At 39.9% G+C, this 14,357-nt stretch overlaps 1 protein-coding gene and 1 long non-coding RNA gene across 2 annotated transcripts in view; one reads left to right on the top strand and one right to left on the bottom strand.

Moving 5' to 3' along the window:
* LOC129754800 (MMS19 nucleotide excision repair protein) overlaps positions 1–14,357 on the top strand; it is a 36,788-nt gene that overhangs the window by 6,031 nt on the left and 16,400 nt on the right. Inside the window, exons 3-4 of the mRNA XM_055751043.1 lie at positions 2,122–3,807; positions 3,869–4,036. Of these exons, the coding sequence (XP_055607018.1) occupies positions 2,122–3,807; positions 3,869–4,036 (1,854 nt within the window). The remainder of the gene's footprint in view (positions 1–2,121; positions 3,808–3,868; positions 4,037–14,357) is intronic.
* LOC129754820 (uncharacterized) lies at positions 2,060–5,799 on the bottom strand. Its single transcript, XR_008739105.1, has 3 exons — positions 5,640–5,799; positions 5,496–5,568; positions 2,060–5,437 (listed from the first exon to the last, which is right to left on the bottom strand). It is a non-coding gene; the product is annotated as an uncharacterized LOC129754820 (long non-coding RNA).

Here is a 14,357-nt window from a genome sequence, read left to right as displayed (position 1 = left end):
ACGTTGTGCAGCAACCAATATCGTCCTCAGCAAAATCCACTCCAGTCACCATGGAGCGCACTAGTTTTAAGCTTTGCTGGTTAAGGTGCCCCATACGTCGATGCCACAAAGATATATCAGCAGTCCTGGCGGCACACGTTGTTTGCTGACCAGCTTGACACAGCTTGTAGAGACCATCACTTTCTCGACCAACAGCCACCAGCTCACCGGATTTGGTTCGGACATCACACTTCTTTTCCGAAAACGAGACAATGTAGCCATTAGCGCAAATCTTACTCACCGATATCAAATTCAGCGCAAGATCTGGGACATTTAAAACGTTTGCCATCATCAGCTCACACGTGTCGCCTTCAACCATCGCTCGAAGTCTCACACTTCCGCTTGCTTTGACCAGGGACACGCCGTTGTTTGCCACATTTATGCGCTGCTCAACCTTCATTGCATCTTCCAAAATCGCTCCGTCAAGACACATGTGAGCAGTCGCTCCGGAATCGAAGATCCATTGATTTTCACTGGACGACTGAAACACGCTAAAAGCTGCATGTTTCCCAGCCTTGGGTTTTCTTTTTCCGTCCTTGCTCTCCTTGGTTGGACATTCAGCAGCATAATGCCCAAAACGATTGCACTTGTAGCATTTCACGCCGGATTTTTCGGTTCTCTTCGTTGGTCGTTGTTTTGAAAAGAATGCACCATCTCGGTTCGGACCAGCCAGATTCGACATCTTTACGTCCTGCAGTATTTTCGCTTTCACAGCGTCCGCCGTCAATCTCGCACCCGATGCCTCCATTCCCATAATCATGGGCTCGTACGCCTCGGGGAGGCCCATTAAAAGAAGACTAGCCAGCCACGTGTCATCTACGGCGAAACCCACTTCCGCGAGTTTATGGCTTGTCGACATCAACTCGCTTACATATTCCTCCACGGAACCGCAATCTTCGAGACGAATTCCAGTCAACTTCCTCAAAAGCCCGATCCGACGAGTCATTCCGTCATCCTGGAACGCGACTTTAAGGTTGTTCCACGCTTCCCTTGCAGTTCGAGCACGTTGAACCAAACTATAATTTACGGGTTCAATGCTGAGACAAATCGTTGCCAGTGCCTTCATGGAAATCGCATCCACCGGGTCCTCGTCTTGTCGGCCATCTACAGCTTCCCACGTTCCTTCACGGATCAGGACCATCTTCGTAGCAAACGACCACGAGGAGTAATTTTCGCGTCCTCGCAATCGCTCCACCATCGGCATTGAAAAGTTTCCGCCAGCAATCCTATTCGGACCATTTCCGCTTCCTTCTGCTGCTAAGTTGCTGTTAGAACTGCTTGAATTCGCTCGACCGTTCATCTTGACTACTTCCGGAAAAAAAATTTCAAATCTTGAAGGAAAATTTTCACTTTGTTTGGCCGTTACTATGGCGATACTCTGGGCTCATAACCTATTAGCAAAACGCGTGTGGTTTATGAGAGTAGTCAGAGTGAAGTGAACATTTATTTAAAACTTATTGCATAGCCTACTGACAATTCTTATAATTCATAGGTTACTTATTCAACAGTAACCGATTACTTCTGTTTGCCAGGAATTATCATTTTGTTAGTCAACGTACTTTGTTAAAAATTTAACTAAATTTGCGGGAAAAATTTCACCAAATACATCCTCTCTAGATTCAAAATATAGTTTTAACAAACAAAATTTCTTAAGAATTTTTCCGTCTTGTGAGATAGTTTTTCCTTGAGAAACATTATCGGTACTGGAAAAAGCCGAGTCGGCGGTAATAGGGGCCCGTTAAACATCCGCAAGTTAAGTTAGTTATTTTGACAAGTATGCATTAAACGCATTCCACTAATTTTTTTTTTATTGAAAGTAGAACAATTTTGAAATCTGTTCTGGAAAAGAAAGTGAATCTGTAATCGTTTTTTTATTACACATGTTTTAAGTTCAAAAACCGCTTAACTGGGCGATAGATGGTGACTTGATGGTAGCTATACTCAACAGTTTAAATGGTTTAAAGGCTGTCATCAAGATTGTTAAAATAAATAAAAAAGATTATCAATGAAGCATTTGCATGAAATATTTCAACTAAACACGTAAATAAAGCGCTGTTTTATTATATCTTTATTTGATTGCAGATTAAATGTACTCAAGCGTTTCCGCTTATCGAGCTAGATCACCACCTCGAGGATATTTGGAAAGTATTGAAAATGGAGCTGCTTCCTGGTCATGGAAACAAAGAAGTTTACGATTTGGCCCTGGAAGCGACCCGCCATCTCGTCTTGGTGGCGCATACCGATTTGCAGAACGAAAACCGCTTGTTGACTTGCATTTTTATGTCGATTCTCGGTGCCGTTTCTGATGTTTCTACAAAGCTTTTTGAGTACGGCGTCAAGATAGCAATGAAATGCGCCGATGCGTCTGACGAAGCTGCTCTATTTACTTCGAACAAACTGCTACCGATTGCTTTCTCTCAAATGCAAGAATCTGTCCTGCGAGAATCTGAGAAGCTGTCCTTAATAGAGATGATTCATTTGTCGTTGGTTTGTTGTAAGCGGAAGTGTGTTCTGCATCTGATAGCAGATGATTTGGTAAAAACCTCACAAAAACTGTTCATCCAGGCGCTTGTTCAGGAAAAAGATTCTATGCAATTACGCAAGGTAGTAGTCAGATGTGTGACCAGCATTCCGGAAATCGTCACTGATGATAATCGTTACGTTGTCTATACGACCATCGTAGATACTTTATTGAATTCTGACGATGATAGTGTTTTTGTGGAAGATTGCTTGTATCAGTTTGCCCAACAATATTCCACCGAGGTATTGAGTATAGTGGTAGAAAAATTGATTCTTAGAAAATATGAAAACACTGCAATTCCAACGCCTCGTGTCTTCCAAGCATTGGTAAGGCTTTTACCTCTGATGATCATCAGGGATGTAGTAGCGAATTTTTTTATCAACATATTTTTTGGAGATCCTTTAAATGAAGAGGTAGCAGTTGTGGCGCTAAACTGCTGGCAACGATTGCTGGAGAAACCGGAATCAAAAGAATTATCGAACGAATTGTGCAAACAGTATAATTTGATAGAGCGATTTACGGATTTTGTGCATCAATCAGATCATAACTTCTCTAATCACTTTCTCTACGCAGTGTCAGTTGTTCTGAAAATCATAATGAAGCAATTATCGCCAGAAAAACAGCAGACTGTAGTGAACAAATATTTGGTTTCAATGGACCTGACTCAAGCAAAAGATTTGTATTTAACTTCGGGCATTCTAGGATATTTAGATGAAACAGTAACGGTTGAAAATCATTTTGAACATTTGGTGGACGATTTGACCAAATTATCGATGGACTCTGAAGATGATAATATCAAAGATATCAGCAATCATTTGTTATGCAGCCTGTTCAACAAGATGCCAAATGATGAACACCATCGTAATGTTCTTGTAAAAATTTTAGCTAAATTAAGAAGCGAAATAAAAAACAACAATAAAAAGGCCGTAGCTGTGTTGTCTTGGATCGGAAAAGGATTACTTGCCAAAAATCATCATGTTGCTGGTGAAATTGTGGAAGATTTGGCAGAACTCTTGGATCATCCGTCTCTCGGCACTGTAGCTGCTCTGGCATTTGAAATTTTATCAGCAGCATTCCCAAAACTCCACTTGCCACTTATAAAAGGTCTCTTCAAACAGAAACTTTTTGTTCTAGTAATGAAAAAATTAGAACAAAAAGTTGAACAATACGCTGAAACGCATCTCACAGCATTGATACACGTTTACCAAATCGCCCCACATATTGTTCTTAAAACTAATATGGATAAAGTTAGTAGAATATATACTCAAACTCGCCGAATCCAGCTGAAAACTTTTCTTCTTACTTCAGGTGGGACCGGTTCTCCTCAAATGTCTACTCATAAAAGACGAAAATGCAGTTATCAAAACTATACATCTTATATCACGCTTCATCCAAGAAGAAGATGTATTCTTCCGTGACCATCTGCAAACTCTCATACCACAACTTACACATTTGTCGGTGTCCAATACTAAGCTGGTAAGTAAACAGAATTATATATAAGCACATATGTTTTCAGAATATACAGACAATGTGTTAAGGTACACCGAGGTAAGTGTGGACGGTTTTTCGTATAGTTCAACTTTAAAAAATTATTAAAAAATCAGCAGTGGATCAATTTTGATAAAATTACGTTCAATGTGATGCAGAACATGTTTTTAACAAACGCTGAAGAGAAATGCTATCACGTAAATTGTTATGGACTGCTGGTGTCTTCACTTACCCCGCATTATGGGGTAAGTGTGGACGTTAGATTTTCCCTATGATTTTTCAGGAAATTTTCAACAAATTTGTGTTTTCTTGGTTGAATATGATACTTTATTGCTCGAACCATCCAAAATTTTGGAACAAAAGTTAATGGTGCTATTAGTAAGGCGTCTTTCAATAATTATTGTGTGTAATTTATGTTTCAACACACGAGATCCGATTTTATCGAAAATATGTACTTATTCCAGAACAACCCAGCTTTTTATGATCCGAATGCTAAATATAGCTAAATTGTATTGGATGAAGGACAGAAAATTGAAAAAAATATGTAAATATCAAGCCTGTATAAAGCCGTCCATACTTACCCCAGCTAGGGTTTGGAGACAAAATTTTAGTTTTTTGTGAATAAACTCTTTTTTTTCTTCATTTTTAATCGCCGTTTCTTTTCCTAACTGGTTGTTTCGAATGTAAGGATTGTTTCAATGTAGAGTTTTTTTCGTCAAGAGCCAGCTAGTTTACGAGACATTTGCAATTGAAAAAGATGAACATCACCTCGACATCGTAGTTGAAAATAAGAAAATTCTTAAAAAGTCCATGTAAACATCCGTTATTGTCGGAATCGTATCTTTTTCACAGTTATTGGATAGATTACAAGTAAATTGAATATTCTGCTTTAAAAGTTCCGAAAAATAGTGCACAGTATTGTTTTAATAGCCATCGTCCACACTTACCCCGGTGTACCTTATACAAAAAGACGTGACTAAAAGTTGACAAACCATAATTATAAGCTTTTTTCATGTTATGTTATACCTAGGTTTATTGAATTATGGGCCCTATTACAGAAGACGAGTCGAGTAACTCGATTCGACTCCAGTCACTGTCGAGTCGAGCGGAACGTCGTATTACGGTAGTCGAGTGAAACAGCTGAGTCACGAACCTTCAAGCGGTCGACTCAGTCGAGCTACTCGACTGAAATTCGACTCGACTCGACTACTGTAATACCAAAATGGCTCACTCGAGTTAAATGACTCGTGACTCGTCTTATGTAATAGGGCCCAATTTTACAAGGCTGTATTCGACGATATACGAACACGATTCGGATCGCGCTCGCATTTTTCCTTGGGCGGGTCTAAGCGTTTAAACGTTGTGTGTTTTATTTACGCAGCTTCAAAGCTAAAAATATTCGACTTTTAGTTTACATTTTTCGGTTAAGTATTAAAATCTAGCTTACATTTTAGTGCTAGAATGTCGCCTGTGCTTCGCTACTCGATCCCGGGTCTATCCGATCCAGAATACGGAAATCACTAACATGAAACAAATAACTGTATTAAGATCCGAATTTCACTTTCAGTTAGATAAAGTAAAAAGAACTTACGGTCAGCTGTGCCCTGAATTCTATCAGGCAATTCGTCGAGTGCTGCTGAAATCGAGTGGTATCGGAACGGTACCACTGTTTCAACAATCGATAATTAGCGAAAATCTATCCTAACAACCAAGTATTAGAGACAACTTACATTTAACGATGCACTTATTAAGCTATCTGGCAAAGTATCGATTAAACAAACTGGGTGGGTTCGGAATGGTGGGATGACTGTACGAACAATAACAAATTATTACACTTGGGTCAAATATCAGCAAAAATGGTCGAAATTCTACAAGTGATACCTCTTCTGCGGGACAATTACGGAAATAACAAAAATTAAAATTTCACGACAACTCCTAACTTGCTTAAAAAGACGCGCACAATGCGAGGGAAACGTTTACAATATCTTTACAACAGAAAAAGGTGGTCACACACGGTGCCGCTTGTTGACAATCTAACCAGTGCTGCTAGTGGTGCCGACAAAACTGACTAACAAAGTGAAAAAAATGAAGCTACAGATTGCCGATTGTTTAGATCTCAACACCCCCTGTTAAGCGGTCAATTCTAAGGAACTTCGGAGTAGAGAGAATCGAACGGATTTCAAGAGCATTGGTGAAGATATCTGCATGTTGATCCTGCGTTCGAACTGGTTTGATACAGATGACACGTCTTGCGACATGGTCCCGGATGAAGTGATACTTCACGTCGATGTGCTTCTTCCATCGTGTCTAACAAATCTTCGCCGTGACACTCCTGTTGTCGCAAATCTTCCAGTATGCCTTAGGCCGATGACATAGTGAATACGATGCGGTGAATGCGATTCAATGCGGTGAACCACATTTGATGAAAATGTATGTGAATCGCTTAAACCTGACATATTGTCATTGAAGTTGAAATCCGAAGTTTTCGCGCTGGTGATCGGCAACCTTGCCAACTAGCGACGTTATGAAATATCATTACTGGCAACGCTTTTGTAAAGTAATAACCAGCGTGCCTATACAGCTACGGGTGGTTGCATATTGAGCAACAGTAGGCAAGGAGTACCAAAAGTTTCTCATTGGTGGGGGGTGGAGACGGAGCGCTTTTTTAAAGCGAATTGTTCGCCTACCATGCCTATGATTACGATTGCCTGTCACAAGATGGACGATTCCGTGTATTCACGCAGAGTAAACTTGAATTTTGGAACGAATTAAATCTGACTTTGATTCAAAACATTCATTTTTTTGAATCCAGCTCCTGTTTTCTTTTAATCAATGAATTATAGTTTTGATTGAAAAGAATAATTTTTGAAAGAAAGAATATTTTTTTTGAATTGAATAACTTTGGACTTTGATTTCAAACAAATTCTTTGATTCAAAAGAAATTTGTTCAATTGCATATTTCTTTAGAAACAAAGTAAATTTTCTTTCAACCGAAGAAAAATGTTTTAAACTGAAAAGAATAATTTTTTGAAACAAAAACTTCAAACTTAGAAGATATTTTGCATTGACTTGCAAGAATAACAGAAAACCGAAAAATCGAATAAAGTTCGGCCGCTCGTTTTAAAAATCAAACCAGTGAATCGGAGTAAGCTATAAATAAGGAGGATTCAGGATGCAAAATGGTAAGTGTGAGTTAATAAATACTGAATATTTAAGTGAATTCAAGATTTTATAAAACGCTTGTATAGTTACAGGACCACGGCCGACGGATAGATTTCCAAGTCCCTCGAACATGGAGAAAGCTGCGCAAAGTAACACCTCCCCAAATCCCGCGGTCGTATTTTTTCGGCCCAATCTTCAACGGCAATCACCAGTCGGACCAGCCAGCAGCTGGAGTGGCTTTCGGAAGTTTATTGACCGGCCCACGGAGAATGCGAAACTTTGTCAACGATATCAAGACCCTTCTCAGTTATAGTGAACCAGTGTTTTATGTGTTTGTGAATAAAAAAGAATTTAAGAACTAAAATTGTATCTTTTTACTATTCAAACTCCTAATAGGAACTTCGAAACAACAGGGTAAAAATCTTCCAATTGGAATAAACGGAAAATGGTTCAATGAATAAATGCTTTTAAATCTATATCTAAATTACCTTTGAGCAAAGATAATAACTTTAAATCAAATGAAACTGGTTTTTGTATCAAAGCATTAATATTTTGAATCTAAGATTTTTCAAAAGAAAAAATCTTTGAAACAGAGGAAAATGCATTTGAACCAAAGGATTTTTTATTTATACCAAAACCAAAGGAAAAAATCCTTGTTTTTGGGGCACTTTCCTTTGAAATAAAAAATCTTTGGTATAAGAACACACCCGAAGTTGTACACGTCCTGATAATAACTTGTCGCCAGTGAGTGTCGCCAGTAAATGTCGCCAGCGCTCATTGACGATAACTCCGGTTTGGGGATTCAGCGACAATACTCAACGCGGCGAAGGAGATGTCAATTTGTTCCGCCGCTCGAGTTCGCATAGGCTGCGTCCGTAAATTTTCCGCCAATTCGCATCGCATCGCACTCACTATGTCATCGGCCTATGTCATCGGCCTAAGGCCGATGACATAGTGAATACGATGCGATGCGGTGAATGCGATTCAATGCGGTGAACCACATTTGATGAAAATGTATGTGAATCGCTTAAACCTGACATACTCAACGCGGCGAAGCAGATGTCAATTTGTTCCGCCGCTCGAGTTCGCGTAGGCTGCGTCCGTAAATTTTCCGCTAATTCGCATCGCATCGCACTCACTATGTCATCGGCCTAAGGCTGATGACATATATGTCATCAGCCTTAGGCCGATGACATAGTGAGTGTGATGCGATGCGAATTAGCGGAAAATTTACGGACGCAGCCTACGCGAACTCGAGCGGCGGAACAAATTGACATCTGCTTCGCCGCGTTGAGTATGTCAGGTTTAAGCGATTCACAAACATTTTCATCAAATGTGGTTCACCGCATTGAATCGCATTCACCGCATCGCATCGCATCTATTCACTATGTCATCGGCCTTAGGCCGATGACATAGGCCGATGACATAGTGAGTGCGATGCGATGCGAATTGGCGGAAAATTTACGGACGCAGCCTATGCGAACTCGAGCGGCGGAACAAATTGGCATCTGCTTCGCCGCGTTGAGTATGTCAGGTTCAAGCGATTCACATACATTTCCATCAAATGTGGTTCACCGCATTGAATCGCATTCGCCGCATCGCATCGCATCGTATTTACTATGTCATCGGCCATAGTGAGTGCGATGCGATGCGAATTGGCGGAAAATTTACGGACGCAGCCTATGCGAACTCGAGCGGTGGAACAAATTGACATCTCCTTCGCCGCGTTGAGTATGTCAGGTTTTAGCGATTCACATACATTTCCATCAAATGTGGTTCACCGCATTGAATCGCATTCGCCGCATCGCATCGCATCGTATTTACTATGTCATCGGCCTTAGGCTGATGTCATGCTGAAGCAACTAGCAACGCAACACAACGCAACGTTCCAATAAGAAAGCGTTGCAACGCATTGGTATGTCATGCTGGCGCGACCTGTCGCTTTGAAATTCCCTACAAATCATCACTTCTCTACATCTGATAATGCTTTGAATCGTCTCCTTTCTTTCGGGAGCCATCAAAAACTCATCAAATCACGACCCGGATTTAGTAAACCTTCATATAAGAGAAGCGACATCTGATCCCTCTTAAAATGAAATATGTGGCAACATCGCCGAAATCTTGGACAAAAAAATTCCCAGCACTGTTTTCTGGCTCAATGTTCAAGCTCTAAAGTGAACGCTCCTTCAATCCAACAAAATAACATTGAACTCGATGACCGAAGGATCGCGATAAACGGTATGAATGACTTGAATTTCGTCAATAATCAGTTAGCTTTCTAACTAGAAACATGATTCACCAAAGCATTAAAAAAAAATTGCACCTAATCATAAATTCATATGACCCAGCTAAAAAATTATCTGTTTGAACTATAACAACCATCGCAATACGTTCCTTGGTTGAGTTTTCAATAAGAAAGGTAAAAGCTCTGCGACAAAATGCTCGGATCGATTGGAATCGATTTTGACAGTTCTTTTGCTCGATTGGAATTTTGTGTTTCAGATGTCACTTCTCTTATATACAGGTTCACTACCCGGATTGCAAGAATGCCGAAATTTGACCTGACAAAATTCCTTGTTTTTTTTGCCGGAACTAAGAATTCATGAAAATTTTCTCGCCGATTAAGATATTTTTTGGTTTATTATCACAAGTTCGGACAGATCTTCGTACTATTGTGCTTAAAACCCGGAATCACTGCTTCAAATCGAGAAAAAACAATATTCCCATTGGATTCCCAAGCAACCAAAAGTCGCGTTTTTACTTAACTCCGAACTCCGAAGTTCACATTTGGCTGAAAAAATGTATTACGGGAACCTCAGGTGACTCTTGTCGCGTAAAAGTTACTCAGGAATTTCCATCGCCCTTTGAAAGGTTAAACTATCGATAACGGAACTTCTAAGCGCTTTTAATGGAACTTCTTTCAAGAAGGTCGATAAAGTTCGCGTAACATTCCAAAACGCACCATTAAGATACTTGAAGGTGTTTTAAAGAACTTATATGGGAAATCTAAGCGACATGTCAAAAATGTTTTTTAAGAAGGTCGATAACGCTCGCGTAACATTCTAAAGCGCACCATTAAGATACTTGAAGGTGTTTTAAAGAACCTATGTGGGAATTCTAAGCGACATGTCAAAAATGTCTGTCAATTTCTCGTCATGGTATTTATTTTGTTTATATCTGTACTGATATTTACAAATGGAACTCAAGATTTTTTCGAGTTTTTCTTATAAATGTTAAATAAGATATTCGAATAAATTTTTGATGATGCGAATTTTTGTTATGATTCATATTGTGTACTGAAAGTCTTTTGAACGAAATAAGGTACTTTCTATTGACCAACCCACTCAATCATCTCAAATGACATTAAGTTTAAATACTAGTCATTACAGTGGCAATTAGCTATTGCTGGATTGGTCGAGAGGCTGGTGAGTTTCATTGCAACCTAGAGAGCAGCGGTTCAATTCTCTAGGCGTGTAAGCAGCTTTTGTAATCAAAACAATATAATTAAAATCAATGAGATAGACCATGATAGACCGGTAACCTAGCAATCTGACATGTGGTTGTCAGAGCAATCTGTCAATTGGATTTTTTTTTCGGCGCGTAGAAGTTTCTTGACATTCTCTTAGAAGCTGAATAGCGTTCTCTACAGCCCCCTAAACGAACTTGAAAGTAGCTTTAAGAACTTAAATTTTGGGCTGATTAGCATTCTCTTCAGACACAAACGAGAGCTGATTAAGCTTCTATGGAACCTTTTTAAGGGAATTCGGGTTGCTTGGGTTTCCTACTAGTCGCGCTACAAAACACACTGGCATCAGATTTGTCGCGCTTCACAAAGCGACCAGTATGACAGGTCTGCGCTTTTTCCATGGAGATCAAATGAGAGCTGGTTTGTCGTGTGAACGTTGCGTTGAAGGTCGCGTTGCTAGTTGCTTCAGCATGACATCAGCCTTAGAGCCAAAGAGCCTCGACAACGTATTCTGCTTCACTGCTTGAAGTGGTCACCGTTTTTCGCTTCTTGCTGCATCATGCTACGACGCAACCGAAAACTTTGAAAAAATAACCGCTGATAGATTTCCGGTCTTCGGAGTGGGATGCCCAATCTGCGTCAACGTATCCAATCAACGGGGGACTTGATGATGAACGTTTGAACTGCAACTTCCATGTTCGTGTACCTTGGAGGTAACGGACGACGCGCTTCAGGGAAAGTCCATCGGCGTCTTAACAGGATTGCAATTCTCCATACGGAACCGCTGGAGGACTTTGGAAAGGTTCACCTCATTGGATAGTTCGAGTGTGCCTTTTATTTTGCTTGTCATAATCCACCTTCATACCAAAAAAGTTTTGCGGCAATCCACAGTCGTTCATAGCAAATTTCGATGCCAACTAAAGTTTTAATTTCTTGATTGACGCTTTCTTTCTGCCAGCGATAAGCAAATCATCAACGTACAGAATTATGATCAGCTGATCGCCCTCGTTCATCTTGGTATACAGGCAATACAAATGCCTTGATCGAAGAAAACCCATGTCGATGATAACCTTGTTGAATTTCTCGTTCCAGCACCGGGGGCACTGTTTATGTCCGTAGACTTTAGCAGCTTGGTCTGATCATGCTTCCACGCCTTCAGGTACCGTCATGAAAATCGGTTCAGTGAGATTTCCATGTAAAAATGCCGTTTGTACATCCATGGTATGAACTTGGAAACACCAATCGCTAGAACAACACGAATGGTGGCCAGCTTCGCCACAGGTGCAAATGTTTCCTCGTAGTCCAGTCCTGCTTTCTGAAGATAGCCCTTGGCAATCTATCGCGCTTTGTATCGGACCGGCATGCTACCAGAATCTAGCTTGATGCGGAAAACCCACTTGGAATGGAGTGGTTGTACGCCCTTCGGACACGACGTCAGTTGCTATACTTGGTTGGTTTCCATCGAACGAAGCTCATCCTTGACAGCTGGGAACCACATCTTTGAATCATCTCGGCCTTCGATTTTAACATATTTATGTCGGTGGCCGCGACCCGAGAACCCAACGCAGGAAATTATCTTTTGCGTGGAAATAGTAAAAAACTTGGAGGTCGAATAAAAGCGCGTGGAATTTTATTTGCTGATTTCTGGCAACTGGTATCGAGGCAAATTCGTCACACAGAAGGTGTGTATGAGAATACATTGCCAGCCAGAAGGGAGGAGGAAGATCGGATCACGGTCGGAGTAGAATGCCCTTTCGGCGGGGGACATTCGAGTAGTGTGCGTCCGATCCTAGCAGTAAAGCACACAAAGATAAGACTCTACCTTCTGCGTATGCCGGGCTGTTAGGTACCGTAAACGGGGGGAACTTTGACCTCCGGGGTAACTTTGATCAGCATGAAATTGTTGCAGATAATCATTATTAACTAAGTAAAAAGTTAAAATATCTGAAAACTGTTTACTACGTTTGAAAGCCTGTAAATTGAGTTACAAATAAGCTAAATTTTATTTTTATTAGGAGACTTTTTATAATACTTAAAATATAATTATAAAATCTAAAAATATATGGTTTTTTGAAGGCTCACAAACAAACATTTCTCCTGATCAAATTTAAGCATTTAGGAGCAAATGGGTTGTTTAACGTGAAAATTCAACTTTTTTTTGGTTTAGGTTAAGTTTAAGTGTTATTTTTATGGTCATTTGGTGATAATTTTTGGATATAGAAAAAAAAACGGTCATTTTCCATGAAAAAGCCTGTAAAGGAAAAATGGCTAAACACCCGATCAAATGGTAAAGTTTGACGAAAAAAAAAACGTGGGAACAGTACGAGGATTTAGGGAATTGCATGATGGTAAAATTTTATTTGTTTTCGAGGCCAAAAAATATTGAAAAATGTTTATAATTTTGGCCCCTAAATGTATGCAGCAACATTGTCCATCTCTCTAGTATATTTGTTTTTGAAAGAAAATGTTGAAAAATTCAATTTAGTCCAAACAAAAAATAACTGTTATCGATGTTTTGAGCCTTCTGTGCTGAATGGCATCAAAACAATGAATTTGAAGATGTTGAGATACGTAAAATCCAAAGTGATCAAAGTTACCCCGAAACTCGAAATCTGGTTTTGTAACAAACATTTAATTATGACCACAAATGTCGTTTGAATTAACTGCAATACATGATCATGTTTAAAACTCCTCACCTCAGTAAGGGTTTTAAAGCTTTTAGGTATAACGAAAAAGCAACCCCTTCCAAAATATTCGAAAATAAATGAAAAAAGTGATCAAAGTTCCCCCAGTTTACGGTACGTCTTGAAAGTTGTGTAGGATACCTCCACCGCCGCGGAGTATCTGAGTAGAACGCGCTCCCTACGATGGAAACTACGGGGATAAGACTATACCTTCTTCGCAGTTGAACTCGTAGGGCGGAAAGTATTCACGCCGCGGAATATTCTCGGGTAGAGTGACTTCACGTCGTCGGTGTAGGATGACGTCTTCGCCGGGAATAATCCGAGTAGTTTTCGTAATGCCCCGGACGTGTGCTGTGACAGGCGCGAGTCTAGGATAAGCTGCTTTCGATTCGGCACACGGACGGGCAAAGAGGGGAGGGGCTCGAGTCAAATCAGGGGGGGGGGACCAGGCGCCGCACACAGGGGTAAATGCAAGCGATCAAAATTGTTTGCGGACAAACGATAAACGATGGACATTTGATGGCTTCACAACATTTTTATATTTTTTGATGGTCTTCTTGGAACTTCAAGTCCATGGAAGGCTATTTGAGGAACTTTTTCTAACTATCATGTTTGCATTCCTGAAAAATCGGTACCATTTCCCTTTGGAACCTTTGAACAGCGAAATTCGAACTTTGGAAGTACGCGTTTAAGTAGATATGGGACTTTTGGTTGCTTGGGTTTTTCCACCTGGAAGTTAAATAAAAATAATATTTCTAAAAATAATAAGTTTAAAGACTTGATGTCTTCACAAAACTTGTAGATCTTATTATTTTAAGAAATTTTGTTGAAGACACCATCAAGATCGCATAAAAATCATAAAAGTTACGAGCATGTTGAAAATAATACAAGTAATTTCGAGTTTTTATTTAATATCTTTTTGAGTATACGATTTACAAACTTGTTATATTGGAGCAAGTTGTTCAAATTGTTAAAACACACAATTTTGTGGAACATG

This window comes from Uranotaenia lowii, chromosome 3 (genome assembly GCF_029784155.1).
Source record: "Uranotaenia lowii strain MFRU-FL chromosome 3, ASM2978415v1, whole genome shotgun sequence".
NCBI lineage: Eukaryota > Metazoa > Arthropoda > Insecta > Diptera > Culicidae > Uranotaenia > Uranotaenia lowii.
Note: the sequence above shows the minus strand (reverse complement) of the source record. Positions and strands in the feature narration are given on the sequence as shown.